The 15,443-nt window shown below is 41.0% G+C and overlaps 1 protein-coding gene across 2 annotated transcripts in view; it reads right to left on the reverse strand.

Moving 5' to 3' along the window:
• Palmd (palmdelphin) overlaps positions 1–15,443 on the reverse strand; it is a 49,788-nt gene that overhangs the window by 12,938 nt on the left and 21,407 nt on the right. For both annotated transcript variants that reach the window (XM_074050932.1, XM_020172132.2), the window contains one exon: positions 11,991–12,115. In XM_074050932.1, the coding sequence (XP_073907033.1) occupies positions 11,991–12,115 (125 nt within the window). The remainder of the gene's footprint in view (positions 1–11,990; positions 12,116–15,443) is intronic.

Here is a 15,443-nt window from a genome sequence, read left to right on the forward strand (position 1 = left end):
GAACTCTCCTTCCTGGTGCCTCCGGGCTGTTAGGCAGGGCCTGATGGATGAGTTAGAACCTCCCTCAATTTCTGAGAGATGGTGGGCAGGGATCATGGCCAATTTAGATAAGCAGAATACACGAAAAAAGGATTGTAATAATATTCCATTACTGGAATCTTTATTCTTCTTGCTTATTTTCTGGGGAAAAAGAAGGTTATTTTCAAGAGCTTCCTAGGTACAATCCGGTAGCTTTCATTTCACACACTGTGGTGGGAATAACCTCCCTTAATCATCGCAAAATAATGTCCCCAATCCAATCCCAACATGCAATTTTTTTCTCTTAAAAAAAAAAAAGGACAGCACAGAAATACTGGATGAGTCAGGAGAGCTTATTTCAGAAGGCAATTTTTCTGCAGCTAAGGGTCCATTTATCTCTCTCAGTTTTTGTTGGGGTGTTAACAACGGATAACAACCTGATGGCGTTTGTCATTAAAGGCCAAACAGACTGGAACCCATGGGGAAAAATAACCACAGACCCAATGCAAAAGTTTATACCCCTACCTTTCAGAACTGGACATGTTAGCAATTACATTTAACATGCTTTGCACAGTGATAACATTCCAGGCACTGGCCTGATTATTTAGGTCTACCCTGTGAGCACTGTTATTAGTTCCATTTTAAGAAAACCTAGAAAGGCCCTGAGTCTTACAGGTAGCTTTAGGCAGGATGGAACTGTGAAAGCCTGAAGTCTTAACTTCTCTCCCCAATTAGCCACTGGACAAACAAAATTTAATTAAAAACAGTTTCTTGTTTTTTGTGTTTTTTTTTTTGTGCTAATAGGATTGAACTCAGGGCATTGTGCTTGCTTGGTAAGGTACCAAGCCCAAGATTTATTTATTTGTTTATTTTTTTAGTGGGATTGGGGTTTGAACTCAGGGCTTTGTACTTGCAAAGCAGGCACTCTACCACTTGAGCTACATCTTCAGTCCATTTTACTCTGTTTATTTTGGAAATAGTGTCTTGCAAATAATTTGCCTGGGCTGGTCTTGAACTGCAATCTTCCCTATCTTAGCCTCCCAAGTAGCTAGGATTGCAGGAGTGAGCCACCAGCGCCAGGGCCAAGATTTAATTTTTAAAGTTGATTCTTAAGAACTTAGATGCAGCATTCATTTCACTTAGCAGTATAAGAGGATGTCTACTTTTCATGATAGTAAAGTGAAGAGTGAGGTAGCTGGGTCCACCAACATGGGAAAGTGCCAACCCATGACACAGAAAGGAAGTATTTCTTCCTAAACTCCATTGAGGCTATTTTTTATGATTTTTTCTTTGTTTGGGCTCAGTGAGCCAGTCTGTCTGATCAGAATTAAAGACCAGGCATTATAATTGTATTTCTTTTTTAGATGCTCGACTTTGATTCTTGATAGCAGTTCTTAAAACAGGCTCCTTTCAAGAGTGCGGGGATTCCTAAGCTAAAGATAGCTCAAAGCTGGGCCTTCTTTGTGGGAACACAAGACTGTTGTTCAAACTAATTGAAGCTGTGTATCTTAAATGTAAAGCCAGTTAATGCAATTTGATGATAACACTGCAGTTTGAATGTAACCGCCAATGCTACCTTTGAATAAAGTTTATTAGCTGTGTACATACTTTGAAAGACTGATAGATTACCTGTATCTTAGTCACCCAAACTCTCCTATTAAAAGCCAGAACTGCTAGATTTCCAAGGCTTATGCTTGTAATCGTAGCTACTTGGGAGGCTGAGATGGTAGGGATTGCGGTTTGAAGTTAGCCCAGGTAAATAGTTCACAGGACCCCCTCTAAAAATAGCCTGGACAAAGTGAGCTAGAGGTATGGCTTAGGTGGTAGGGGGCTTCCTTTGCAAGTGTGAAGGCCTGAGTTCAAACCTCAGTCCCACCAACCCCCATCTCAAAACTAACTAACGAAAAACCCCATAAAATGGAAAAGAAAAAACAAATCCCAGGACTACACCCAAATGGAACATTCAAAGATTATTGGCTTGGGACAGTCTGAGTCACAGGCCGTGCTGTGCAGATGTGCCTCTGAAACCAGGTGATGGAAGTGTTGGGACGATTTACCCACTGCCACCCTCCTTCTTTCATGCTAAACAAGGAGGGACCAAGTTTTTTGGGGACTCAAAGCTGTCAGAGTGTCTTTGCCTTAACCATGTGTTGATTTCCACCTACCGAGGAGAGCAGCTGTAATTTGGTCTCTTCCCTGTGGCTAGAGACTATCTCCCATCTCTTCCCCAGTGAAGGTGTATTTTAGGGTTTTTGTGTGAAGGCCCACTTTTTTAAGAAAAGGAAAGAGTCTATCTTCTAGCCTGACCCATGGAAACAGAAAGTGAGCCCCTATGGAAGTCAACACACTTGGCTCCATGATTTAACTCCTTCAAACTCCAGTTTTCTCATTTGAGGAGTAATAATGGTTATCTACCAAGAGTCTTAGGGAGATAACTGAGATAGATGTTTGTAAGCCCCTAGCACAGGGTTGAGGTACAGGGGTTCCTTAATAAAGATCAGTTACCCCTTTCTCTTCCCCACTCTGCCTGGGAGAGGAGGGTATCTGTGAAGCTGCCAGTGGATGAGAAAACCTATCAGGTCTAAATTTGATCTTCAACTGTAACTGAGTTTAGAGCAAGCATGGTTTTAATACAGCTTCAGGTACACAAGCTGACCTTGAAAAGACTATTGTAGACAGAAAACCCCAGCCTACCCCAGCATGATCAGAACTGTCATAATATTTATTATGGTATCTATTTAATAAATGTTGTATGAGGAACAGACAACCCAATCCCCTGCTCTTAATTCTACTTCTTTTCTTTTTAGTACTAGAGCTCTCTGAGTTTTGTGCATCTCCCTGGTTATCTTGTTGTAGACTATGCTTCCCAGTCTCCCTTGTGTTTAGATAGTGCACTTGACTAATTTCTGGTTAGTAGGATATTAGCAGAAGTGACCTCTGTGACTTTGAGGTCATATCCTTAAAACAGAGCTGCCTGTCTGTCTTTATCTTCTCTTTCCTCACATGGAAGGCAGATGTGGTAGTGATCTGTTTTTGACCGTCCTGCCAAGGGCATCCCTTAGGGAGAAGCAAAGTGACCAACAGAAAGGAGCAGGGTCCCTCTGTGACCCTAGGAGACCCGCTTGCTCCCTTCCACTTCAACGTCTACCAGTTAGGATTTTTGGGTGTGAGAGAAATGAGGCTTTCTGTCTCATTTACATGAGTGTACGTAAAGACTCTCAGAGCAACAAAACTAGTATGTTAACTATTGCAAACCTTATGGGGGATGAGTCACGATGACAGATTTTATGTGATTGTTCATCATCCTTTTTTATTGATTTGCAGAATTCTTCAGTATGCTGAATTTTAGGTAGTTAACTAGTGAAAACAGAAAAATTAATCATGCTTTGCTCCTAGTGATTAAAAGGGCTTAGATGTTTCCAAGTAAAGTATTAAATCTTATATGGTTTATGTTACTAGCTAACCTTTTTGTCTCCTTTAATTTTTTTAAACGTTTGAACAACTAGCTAGTATTGTTTGCAACATTTTTTCTTTAAATCATTTTTTCGATACTATTGAAGATACTTAGTTGGTATCTTTTTTATTTTTTAAAGTTTTTGGTGGGACTAGGGTTTGAGCTCAGGGTTTCATGCTTGCAATGCAGGTACTCCACCACTTAAGCTACACTTTCAGTCCATTTTGCTTTATTTTGGAACTGGGGTCTCTTGTATTATTTGCCCAGGCTGTCCTTGAATCTTGTTCCTCCCAATCTTAGCTCCCCAAATTGTTAAGATTTTAGGCATGAGCCACTATGCCTGACTAATTAGTTGATATCGTTAGTCAGGTTTCTTCTTGTTCTTGTGGCACTGGGGTTTGAATTTAGGCCCTCTTGCTTGCTAGATAGGTGCTCTGACACTTGAGCCATGTCTCCAGTCCTAGTCAGTAATCTTGATTGGAGTGTGTCAGTCTTATGTGTAATGGGCAGATGAGTTGTTACTAGTGGGTCAGAAGTTAAGATTTGTAATGCCAAGCTATACTTTTTTTTTTTTTTTTGGCAGTACTGAGGTTTGGATTTAAGGCCCTGTGCTTGCTAGGCAGGAGCTCTCCCACTTGAGCCATTCTATCAGCCCCAAACTGTAATTTTTCAATAAAATGGAGGGTAAGCAATTTAGTATATTAAGGAAGATCTAACCTGCCAGTGTAAACAGTCATATGCCGAGGCTAAGCATGCCAGAGAATTAGAGGACATTTGGCACAGAGCAAACACTAATTTTGTCCTGAGCCAGATCTCTTGCCTCTAATCCTGAGCATTTAAGAACAGGACAGCAATACAACACGACAATACAACAGCTTTAAGATAACTAGAAAGAAGTTTGGTGCCAACCCAACAAAGACATTGAGACAGGCGTCAGTCTGCTCTGACGACTGAGAGCAGCAGGTGTTTAGAGAGCTGAATAATTTACAATCCATGTAGACAGCTTTTTCAAGGGTGAATTTCATCTCCTGATGTAATTCTGCAAATGTTAATAATTGTCTGACGGGCGATGATGCTGACATGGTGGCAGCTGCCAGGTAAGCAGGTCACATTGAAAATGAGGGACTTAGTAGAAAAGCCAACCCTTCAATCAGAATGATATTTTGTAAACTGAGAGTTTCACCCGTCATAGAAACTTTTTTAGGGAATCAGTCATGTCATATGTAAGTTACAAATGTAATTTTCAAATGAATGCAAATAAGCGTGTGGCAGAGGGAATCGGTTAGCTTTGAGCTTCTCAAATGCTCTTGAGAGGAAAGAAACAGAGCATGTGGACTTTAATTAGGGCATGGGGGAACCTTGTAGCCCATGCTAAACTTTTTAACACATAAATAATTGTAATACTAATTCAATCTGACCTCTGCCCAGGTGCTGTGAGTTTCCCATGGGACCTTCAAGGAACCTTACTTAGCCAGGACATGGTTCATTAACTGAAGACTTACTCATTGATGATTCTGGGAAGCTTTTTCCTTTGATAGGTCTGGGGTTTGAACTCATGGGTTTGCACTTGCAAACCAGGTGCTCTACCACTTGAGCCATCCCTCTAGTCCATAGTAAGCTTTTTTTTTTATTATTAAAAATTGTGGAAAAATATTTCTGGTGAATAAATCACTTGGAGTCGTATAACGAAGTAACAAAACAGATTTGATGATGTAGCCATCATCTCTCTATTCTGAAATAATCACAGGCTTTGAGTCTTGTAACCCTTCATTTTTATTCTGAGCCATATGACAGAGCAGACTGTATTTTCTATCTACTTCATTTTTGGTTCTTTGTGTCAATTGTTCTATTCTGACTCTAAAAACAGGATCGTATTATTTGAAGACCAACGAATATAAATTCCAGTCCTAATATAACATAGAATCACCAACAAGGGCCTCATTAACCTTGGGTGGTCTAGACAGACTAAGTGACATTTGTCGTATGGCAGACAAAGGATGCCTTGCAAAGGGTGGGGGTGGGGTTTCCCAAGTTGGCACAGTTGGTCACAGGGACTGTCCTAGGAAATGAAGTTAGGGCCCTATGGTCACACACATCTTTTCTTTGATGCAATGCCTCTCTGCTTTTGAACATGCTTTCCTTGGGACCAAGACTTGGATCACTAAAATTAATTCACCTCCAACTTTCTGGATTGTTCCATTGCTCCTTTGTTCTTTCTTTACTCATGTCAACACAGCCAAAGATCTATGACAATCCTGCTAATGGTCTTAAATTTGTGTCTTAAGGTATTGAATATCATTTTGAATGAGAACATTAATGGAAAAGCACTTTGAAAAGTTAAAGGCTCTAAAGAGAGGTAGAGACAAATATAAGTTTGCTTTCAGGAGCATATGGTTCTAGAATCTCCTCTAGAAGACCCAACGATAGGTCAGGTTCTCGATAATGTTTAGTGAAATGAAGCAAGAATAAACAGATGTCACATGGTGGAGAGGGTGTGAAGTCAGAAAGACCTATGTGTGATTCCTGGCATGACTGTTACTAGATTTATAACTTTCTCTGTGTCAGCATCCTTCTGTATGAAACGAGACAAAGACTTCCCCATCCATCCATCCTCCATTTCATTCGTCTATGCATGTACCAGTATTCCTACCATGTGCTAGGCATTGTGCCAGACACGTGTGTGTTTTGTGTGTGTATGTGGTATGTGTGTGTTCGTGGAGTGGGTAGACTTCTCTTTTTTGCTGGAAGTTTGGCTTATCTTCTTTTGTTAAATTAATAATGAGGCTCCTGAATTAAAAATAATCAGACTAGCTGGGAAATTAAAAACAACAACAGATGAACTATTACAGATCTGGTAAGCCAATTAGTCAAATATGGAGAGTGAAAAGCGTGCTTGAAATGACTTTGACTCATATAATTGCCTCAGAATAATTTCTTAAGTGTTTCCAGGCAACAGCAAATTTAATAAGACGCCAGTGGTGGAGTTTTTTTTCTCTCTCCTGTTTTTCTTTCTCTTCTCTCTTCTGTATCACAGAGAGCAGCTTGTCTACCCTCCTATAGTCAGTTGGGTCAGAGCAGGAAGGCAGAAACATCTAGAATGTGACATTTTCATGCAGATACTTCACTTGTGCCTGATGAAACATTAGTTTCTTTAAGGTGCACTTGGACTGCATAGGTTGGTAAAATCATTAAACAGGGGCTAACCTTGCATAGAAGTCATTGTGAACTGAACTCAGTAAACCATACCCAACAATCAAAAAACAACTGGCCTTTGTATTTCTGTCGGTGTTTTTGGTTTCCTTTTGTGATTGAATCTTGCCTGCCATCTTTTGAGTTAATTAATTGTTGCTCTATCTGGTGTTGAGCAGAATGCATTTCCCCTCTCCCAGCTCCATTTATGAAGAATGTCTCAAGTTATGTGGGATGAGGCCACAGCTGCTTCAACAGCTTTTCTCATGACATATGGTCACACAGAATGCCAACCTTCACGTGTACCTTTGCCTGTTGGTACCACATGTGGGAGGCAGTTTCTAATTGTTTAGCAAAAGTTCACTAAAAGAAGGCAGAGGGTGAAAAGGGTACTTTGGAATATGAAAAAGAAAATCCTTCCTAGAGAATATTTAATCATAAGTAGCTTATCCTTTTTCTCAAAGGGAAAGCAGTGTATTTGCATCATTCTCCTTGGCAGTGAACCTTTTAGATTTTATGCTTATGACATTTCTGCCAGGCTCTCTGTGTGTTGCAATTAAAGTCAGAGGTCTTTGGACCCAGGTCAAGACGTAGCACGTGGCTGGAGAGGAGCTTGTTGCAAGGCAATTTGGTGGAGGGAGGGAGGTCACGGAGAGCTTCAAGGGAGCAGGGGAAAGGACCCAAATGTTGCTGGGAGGATAGCTCCTTTGGAGGCTCCCTGGGGGTGTTGTACTGGATAAGGGCTGTGGGAAAGTAAATCAGCTTATATATTGTGAGCATAGCTTTTTGGACCAGAAGTGAGGGCTCCTGTGCCTCCAACCAGGAAGTGACGTTTCCTGATCACAGGAAGAGCAGGGCTCACAGGAAGGCAAACTGAAGGTCTGTGTAAGTGAAGTGATTCAGGAGGAGGTGTCCAGTAGCCTTCTCCTGGGGACTTTGCATCCTAAGGTAGCAATCAGGGAACCAGGCAAGATGCTTGACAATACTGTTCCAAGGCTAAGAATGTGACTCAGGGACAGAAACCATGGAAACCCACTTGCTTTGTGAAATGGTGCTTGTCTTTGGAATAAAAGACAGGATGAATAAGGAGTCATGTGGGAGTCAGGGAACCCCGTGTATATTTTCAGTATGTTAAATTGTCAGGTGAATGTCTATGAAAGTTTCTGCATTTAAGAGTGAAATCATGGCATGGATCAGAAATAAAGGTGCTATGAAAGGCAGAGTTGACAAAATTTAGCCTTTTTTGGGGCAGTGCTGGGGTTTGAACTCAGGGCTCCACACTTACTGGGCAGGCACTTTACTGCTTAAGCTATGCCTCCAGCCTCAAATTGAACTTCTGTAAAAATTTTCTCTAGGATCTAGGGCATAATTTTCTTTCATGAGTAGGACTTTTAATCTTGGCTCTTAACTTTTTTATCCATGTAATTTGGGGGTAAGTTAACCTCTATAAATGTCATTTTTCTGTTAAACCAGCATAAGGTGATTATAAGAATTCAGTAAAGTAATATGTGTGAAGTGTTTAGCAAAGTACTTTGTCCATAACAAATGTCCTATAGAAGTTAAGCCCTATTAGAATTTTAGCCTTTAAGTCATAAAAAAAGTTCCAGATTCAATTACTTCCAGATGGAAAGAATCCTAGTTGGGTGGTATTTTCAGTTTATACAAAGAAAAGTATTATTTGTTATCACAGAATAGAGAGATCTTGGCCCAAAATAAAAACATGTGGGTAAAATTTTGGGCAATATTCTAATTTTAATTCTTTTTGACTTTTAATCAGAAATAGTATTTGCTATTTTTTTGAACACTTACCATGTGTCAGGCACTGGAAGTCATTTTATTCACAGCAGTTCTGTGATGTGACTATAATTGTCCTGCTGTTACAGGCGAGGAAGCTGAGGCTCGGCGAGGCAGATAAACGTGAGCGAGCTCATGGACTGTGGTTATCAGAATGGAGATCTGAACACCAAGCCAAGCTCTGTCAGTTTGTCTCACAAAACCATGGATAGAGAAGGAATGAAAAATTCCTGCGCAAAGTCTGGCCCTGGTATGGATTCTGAGACAACAGCAATATTTCTATTTTTTTAAAAAAAGCAGTGCTGGGGGTTGAACTCAGCAGGTTGCCAGGCAGGTGCTTGAGCTATCACCCTGGCCCCTTTTGCTTTAGTTATTTTTCAGATAGGGTCTCATGTTTTTTGTTTTTTGTTTTTTCTTGGAGCTAACCTGAGACCAACCATGATCTTCCTGCCTAGCTGGGATGACAGGCACACACCACCATGCTTGGCTTAGAAGTTGAGATGGGGGTCTCACGGACTTCCTGCTCAGGCTGGCCTTGATCCATGATCCTCCCAATCCCTTCTCCTGGAGATTACAGATATGAGCCATTGCACCCAGCCCTGCAACACTTCTATTTAACTCTTATCCTCCAGCTGAGTGGACTGGCAGAATTAGCAGATGTCACTCTTGAGGGGGCACCTAAGTTCAAGTGATAAAGTCACATGCAGGATTTGGGCTCCTTTCTCCGCCTAGGGAACAAGGATGTCTCTACTTGGTTCAAGTTCATCAGTGGGGTCCATTGCTGTTCAGCACCAGCAGGAAACGGCACCGATCTATTTAGGTGGCAACGAAAGCCTCTTAAGCACATGGTAGTTGGTTGGGAGAAAGATTGAATTTGCAAACACGCACCGGATCATTCCAGCAGCTTTAGAGACAGCTGAGAAGAAAACGTTCAGTGTCAGGTCAAGCTGCTTTTAGCAGCGTGATTTCTACAGTGACACAGGTATTTTTTGTCTTCCTATGTGGCCATGGAACATTCTGTGCTTTGCCCATTTCTAACTAGACAGACATGCCTCTCACAGATCACCAGCATGCAAATTCCTTACTAATTCCTTGCGACCTCATCTCACTGCAACTGTTCTTTACACAACGCTGTTCGTTGGTGACTAGATGGTTGTCCCACGGTCAGCTGTTTCACGAAATGGAACACTTACACCTTCACTTTCCAGCTGTCATGCACTGAACCTGGCTTGCTTTAAACCCTGCTCTACCCTTGACTGGCTCTGTGGCATCTAAGTCCCTCACCCTGTCTGAGCCTCTTTCCTGATTTATGAAATGCAATGCTGACACTTTCTTCTGTATTAAAGTAAATGCAAGGGCTTTGTAACTTGTACAAGGCCCTTTAAAAACGAACTGTCCTTATTCTTACGTGTATTTGTGGACTATAATCATTTGGTGTTCGTTAAGAGTGCTGATGGGTTAATAGCATCCTGAAAATCTAAAATTATGTTGTTGTGAAATGCCAGAAATTGGGCACTGAGCAGACATGTAAGTAGTGATTTCATGGAGAGAGCAGAGAGACAGGGAAGAATAGCCCAAGTGTGGTAGGGAGAAAGGACAGGAGGACACAATAGACTTCCAAGACCTCTGTGAAAAGGGCTGCTGGAGTGGCTCAAGTGGTAGAGTGTTCCCTAGAAAGCGTGGGACCCTGGGTTCAAACCCCAGCACCGCCAAGACTTTTCATAAGACAGTTTCTCCAGTCCACAGAGGTTGCTGTGACATCGTTTTATAGACAGTGTAGGGCAGTCAAATGAGGTCGTCCCCGACTTACTTCCTCCTAGTTGTGTTACTTCTTTAGTTTTCACCAAAAGTGAAGGTAATACCTCTCTCTGAAAGTCATGAAGTTTAAATGGGAAAACATACGTAAATCACTTGGTGTGTAATCTACCTCATTAAACATCTCCTCCTCAAACTTCTTTGTAATTTTTGGTCAGGCAGGAGCTCTGCCCAGACAGGTCACTAGCAATATAGCTACTAGAAGCTTCTGTGCTTCTGAGGGATTTAGACAAGCAAGTAAAAGGAAATCTTTGGGGATCACTCACAACATTGTCCAAACCTGCTAAGGGAGACTGAGTGTGTATAGCTGCTTCAGTTATTCCCAGGTGCAGAGAAACTAGGGGCTCAGTATGGGGAATGACTCTCAAGAGAGGTTCTGAAGGGGCCAAGAAGGTGTCTGTGCAGCAGGAAGGGATTATAGGGATTGACTTCAGGACTCATTCAAAGATAAGGGTGCTGTGTGGAGGAAAGAAGAAAAAACACATCAGCTTAAGTTGGCCTCTTGGTAAGAAGACCTAGCAAAGGGCTGCTTCACAAAGAGTGGAGTTTTCCAAATTGTACAGGTGATTTATTGTTTTTTTTTTCTTTACAGACAAAGTGTTTATTATCTACTGCTTGGAAGCACTTTGAATCTTTGAGCAAACAACTGAGGGGTTTACAAATGCAAAAATTCAAGTATGTAATCTTTTAAGAACTGTTAGTTTCAAAAACATCTAAGTAAGGATGAGCAGTCAATGATTTTAGCTCTTAACTGCACATGTGCACACGGAACTCATGTGACAACAGGAAACCTCTCCCCTGAGTTGTCCATTTTAGGCCAAATGAGATCTGTTCGTTTTTCTGCTGTGGATGACAGTGAAGCAAGTGTGTTCGCAGAATAGCCACCAGGTCTCTCACATAGTCTTCACAAAGGTAACAAATTAGAACAAAGATCGAAAGTGCCCTAAATTTCAAAGTTGGTAGTGTTTAAGATATTGTCACGATTATACTGCAAGAAATTCCCTCATTTTCCATGAGGCTAGAATAGGACTTGGCCTTCCTATGTCTGCTTCTCCCACACTATTTTTTTTTTTTGCAATAATACTAACAATCCTATCTTACATTTGAGGTCTGCAGCTTTTTCGTCTATATCAGCTCATTTTCAGGTAACACAATTGGAAGACTTGTTACACTAGAAGTCACTTGACCCCACACTGACTGTGCATGAGAGGAAGGAAAGGACACGGAGAAATAAGGGAACCCTTGTGACCAAATAAACATGGTGGCAGAAGTGGAGGATCTCCAGACATAATGTCTTCCCTTCCAAGCTGTCATGGTTGTCACTAAGGACGGTGTGTGGGAGGGTGGTGTAAATTCAGCTGTAGACCTGTCACCTGTCTTAAGATGAGAGTGGGGGTTGGGAAGGACTGATTTTGTGCAGCTGCCACGTGCCACGTGCCAGGTAGGTGCTAGAAGTTTAGCACAAAATCTGCTCAGCAACCCTAAAAGGTAGGTGTGTCAGGAAATAGGGGCAGAGAGGTAGAGTAACTCACCAGTGTGCAGTTCAGGGATAAATCTAGCATTGGTGTGCTCAGGTGAATCATCTGTAATTTTACAGTGTTTTCTGAGCCTTTTTTTAGACATCCAAATGGAAGATGTGATTGTGCCCCTGAAAGTAACAATGACTCTTCTACACGTACCATGAGACAAAGCCAAAGTAAAGTAGCTGGTGGGGTAGTACCTGAGGATGCTTTGTTCTAGAACTTGGATCTGGTGCTGGTCTTGCTGATTCTGCTTCTTCATCTCCTCCTGTTCTTTTCCACTGCCGACGCCATCGAGGAGCCATTTCTCCCTCAAGGCCTTTTTCTGATGTCAGGAAATACAAATGTACGTTCTTACAGTAGTCAACAATTTCCAGTGTCTCTTGCTACTTTCAAATCTTATGAGTCACAATAGTGGGCATAGTAAAGAGGAATTATTTTCTTCCACTGGCCTGCCTAAATAAATCTGGTATTTTCCTTCTTTGCAACCTCTTCTTGACCCCCTTCCAAAGACAACTTTTGTGAATTTAAATTCTCTTTATCTTCTCAGTCTAGTTCAGGACCCTTCGTCTGTATGAAGACTCCTGTCCCCTACCACCTTGGCAGCCCCATCCTTGCCTTCAGGGAACTGTCTTCAAAATCATGCTATACTTTAAGTTTACACAGTCAAGGTGTGATGTCTTTACTGCTTTCTCATTGGTTGATGAGCGTTTATCTTATGTCTGTAAAAAAGTTAAGAACTTGTTGAAACCATTTTGATGTAAGCCCAGTGACAGCATCGAGTGACCACTTACTCCAAAACTTGCATAGGACTAATTGGAACAGTGAACACCAAAGAAGTTTGCCCTAGTGTCCTACACTGATTCAGTGCTAATCTTAGGCTGTGTGGTGGACTTTCATTGCTTCTCCTACCCAGCACCACTTCATCATAGGAGCCTCACCAGTTCTAGACATCGCTAAGACCAGCATCTTACCTGATCCAATGAGAGATGCACTAAGTTCATTGATCTAAGTATTGGTGAATGGAATGTTTTGTCAACTTTAACAACCCATAAGGCTTATTCTTTTGTAATATGAAAAAAAAGCCACTTGAATTTTCATGACAGAATTAAACTCTTGGACCTGAGTCTAAGAAGACTTTAAAAAATGAAATAGGCCTATAATTTTGGAGGGGTTTTTGCTATTCGCTAGTCCATCTCAGTAGAAAGGGCATGATACATGTTGTTTTATTTTAGGGGATTTGAGTTTGTCACCTTCTTCTTGAAGAAAAGGGCTGTCATATGTATTTAATATACCTCCATAACTGATTGCCTCAGTTACTCACTGGGGATTCACCGTGCCTCTGATGATGAGGTGAATGGAGACTCTTCCATATTTCCTGAGACTTTTTCTCTTATATTACAATGAAAATAAGAACAAGGAAGAAGAATTATTTAAAAAATGGTAGGACTAATACCATGGGGATAGAAATAGCTCAGAATAAAAAATTAATTAAGCTTGGTTGGCCAGATAATAACCAAAGGATGTTATTTTAACTAAGGTAAATTTTTTTTTTTAATTTTGGTGCTAGGGCTTGAACTCAGAGTCTTCACCTTGAGCCACTCCACCAGCCCTATTTTTGTGAAGGGTTTTTTGACATAGGGTCTCACAGAACTCTGCCCAGGCTGGCTTTGAGCCATGATCCTCCTGATCTCTGCCTCCCGAGTAGCTAGGATTACAGGCGTGAGCCACTGGTGCCCAGCTAAGGCAGTGTTTTTCAGACGAGATCGGGCGCGTTCAGGGTGGTATGGCCGTAGACAGGCAGTGTTTTTCAAATCATTTTTTAAGGCTTTTTTTTTTTTTTTTGACAATGCGAGGGCTTGAATTCAGGGCTTTGGAGTCTCTGGGCAGGTGCTCTTGAATCATGCTTTTAGGCTTCAAACCATTTCTTTTTATTATTATTTTTAATTTTTTAAAATTTTCATATTATTGTTGTACTGGGTATAGAGTGACATTTATAAAACTGCTTACATATATCTTAATTAAATTCACCCCCCATCATTCTCCTTTATCCTCCCACCCTCTTCCCAGAATACTTTCAACAGGTCTCATTTTTCCATTTTCATACACGAGCACGTAATATTTCCACTACATTCACCCTTTCCTTATTTTCTACCCCCCCCCCCGGTACCAACCCCTAGACAGGACCTGATTTATGTTCCTGTCCTCCATTTTTGAGGAAAAAAAGATATTTTTGTTGGGTTAAGATATCTGTACAGAGAGTTTCATTATGACATTTCCATGTATATATGTAGTGGATCCTGAATTGGTTCAAATCATTTCTTAAAAAAGAAAACCAACAGCCAGGCACCAATGTGGCAGTGGCTCACACCTGTAATCCTAGCTACTTGGGAGGCTGAGATTGGGAGGGTCTTGGTTTAAGGGCAGCCCAGACAAATCATGAGATCCTATCTTTAAAATAACCAGAGCAAAATGGACTGGAGGTGTGGCTCCAGTGGTAGAGTGCCTGCTTTGCAAACTCAAAGCCCTGAGTTCAAACACCAGTCCCATCAAAAAGAAAAAAAGAAAAGAAAGAAAGAAAACTAAAATTAAGCTAATTACAAATAAACATACTATTGAGAACAGACACAATCTAGACTGCGCTAGTTGAAGCAGTGGGCAAGGGTGGGGATTAGTGGCTGGAAGCTTATGGATGTACAGAACGTGGTTTGCAAAGCACTAGCTGAAGTGAGGAAGAACCTCGCTGAGATTGTCACATTGGTGTTGACCCTTTCAGAATTCTAGACAACTCCATGTGGCCAACACACACCAGAAGAGACATTTATTTATGTTATTTCCCCCAGAGTTAACTTAGCCCTTTATTATTGACTAGTCAGCTGTTTGCAAAAATGTTTTCTATAAGCCCAGTAAATATTAACAATATAGGTCAAGATTTGGTTGCTGAGGTCAAAGATATCTAGAAAAATCTGATTGTATCATCATTCTAAGCATTTACCTTGACTTTAATTTATTTTTCTTGAGGACATTTAAAGACAGCTAAGGTATAATAAAGAAGGCAGATGACACCTACAAAGTAAATTACACCCCGTACAAATCAGCCTGTTGCATGCTTACCTCTCCAAGAAACAGTCAGATGGGAATGTTTTTAGTTGCAGCGGGCAGAGAATGAACTTGTGACATGATTAGGTTAGCTTCAGGCTACATTCTAGGTTCTTAGTCCAGTTAGTAATAAAAATCATTTTAATTTAGTCTTCTAAAACTTTGCCCACACTTCACAAATTGTTATTTTCCCCAGTGGGAGGTCTTTGAATTTAAGTGTAAAACAATTTGGATATGCAATCCAAATAGTCTGGTACAATCACATTGTGGTCATCAAAACAGAGTTAATTTGCCTTTAGGTCGCAAATCTGAATATAATTTCATAGCAATGAAATGAGAAGTAAAAGCCATATGGGGTTGGGAATGTAGCTCGGTGGTAGAGCACATGCCTAGCATGCATGAAGCCCATGCTGGGTTTGATCCTGACACTACGAAGAGGGAAAAAAAAGCATCAAAAGCCAAACAAACTCAGTGAAAATTGAAGTGACATGCAGGCAACAAAAAAATCTTTTGGCTGTTTTTTATAGGAAGGTTTTTAGAAGCATTTCAGCTTC

The sequence above is a fragment of the Castor canadensis genome, chromosome 12 (assembly GCF_047511655.1).
Source record: "Castor canadensis chromosome 12, mCasCan1.hap1v2, whole genome shotgun sequence".
Classification (NCBI taxonomy): domain Eukaryota; kingdom Metazoa; phylum Chordata; class Mammalia; order Rodentia; family Castoridae; genus Castor; species Castor canadensis.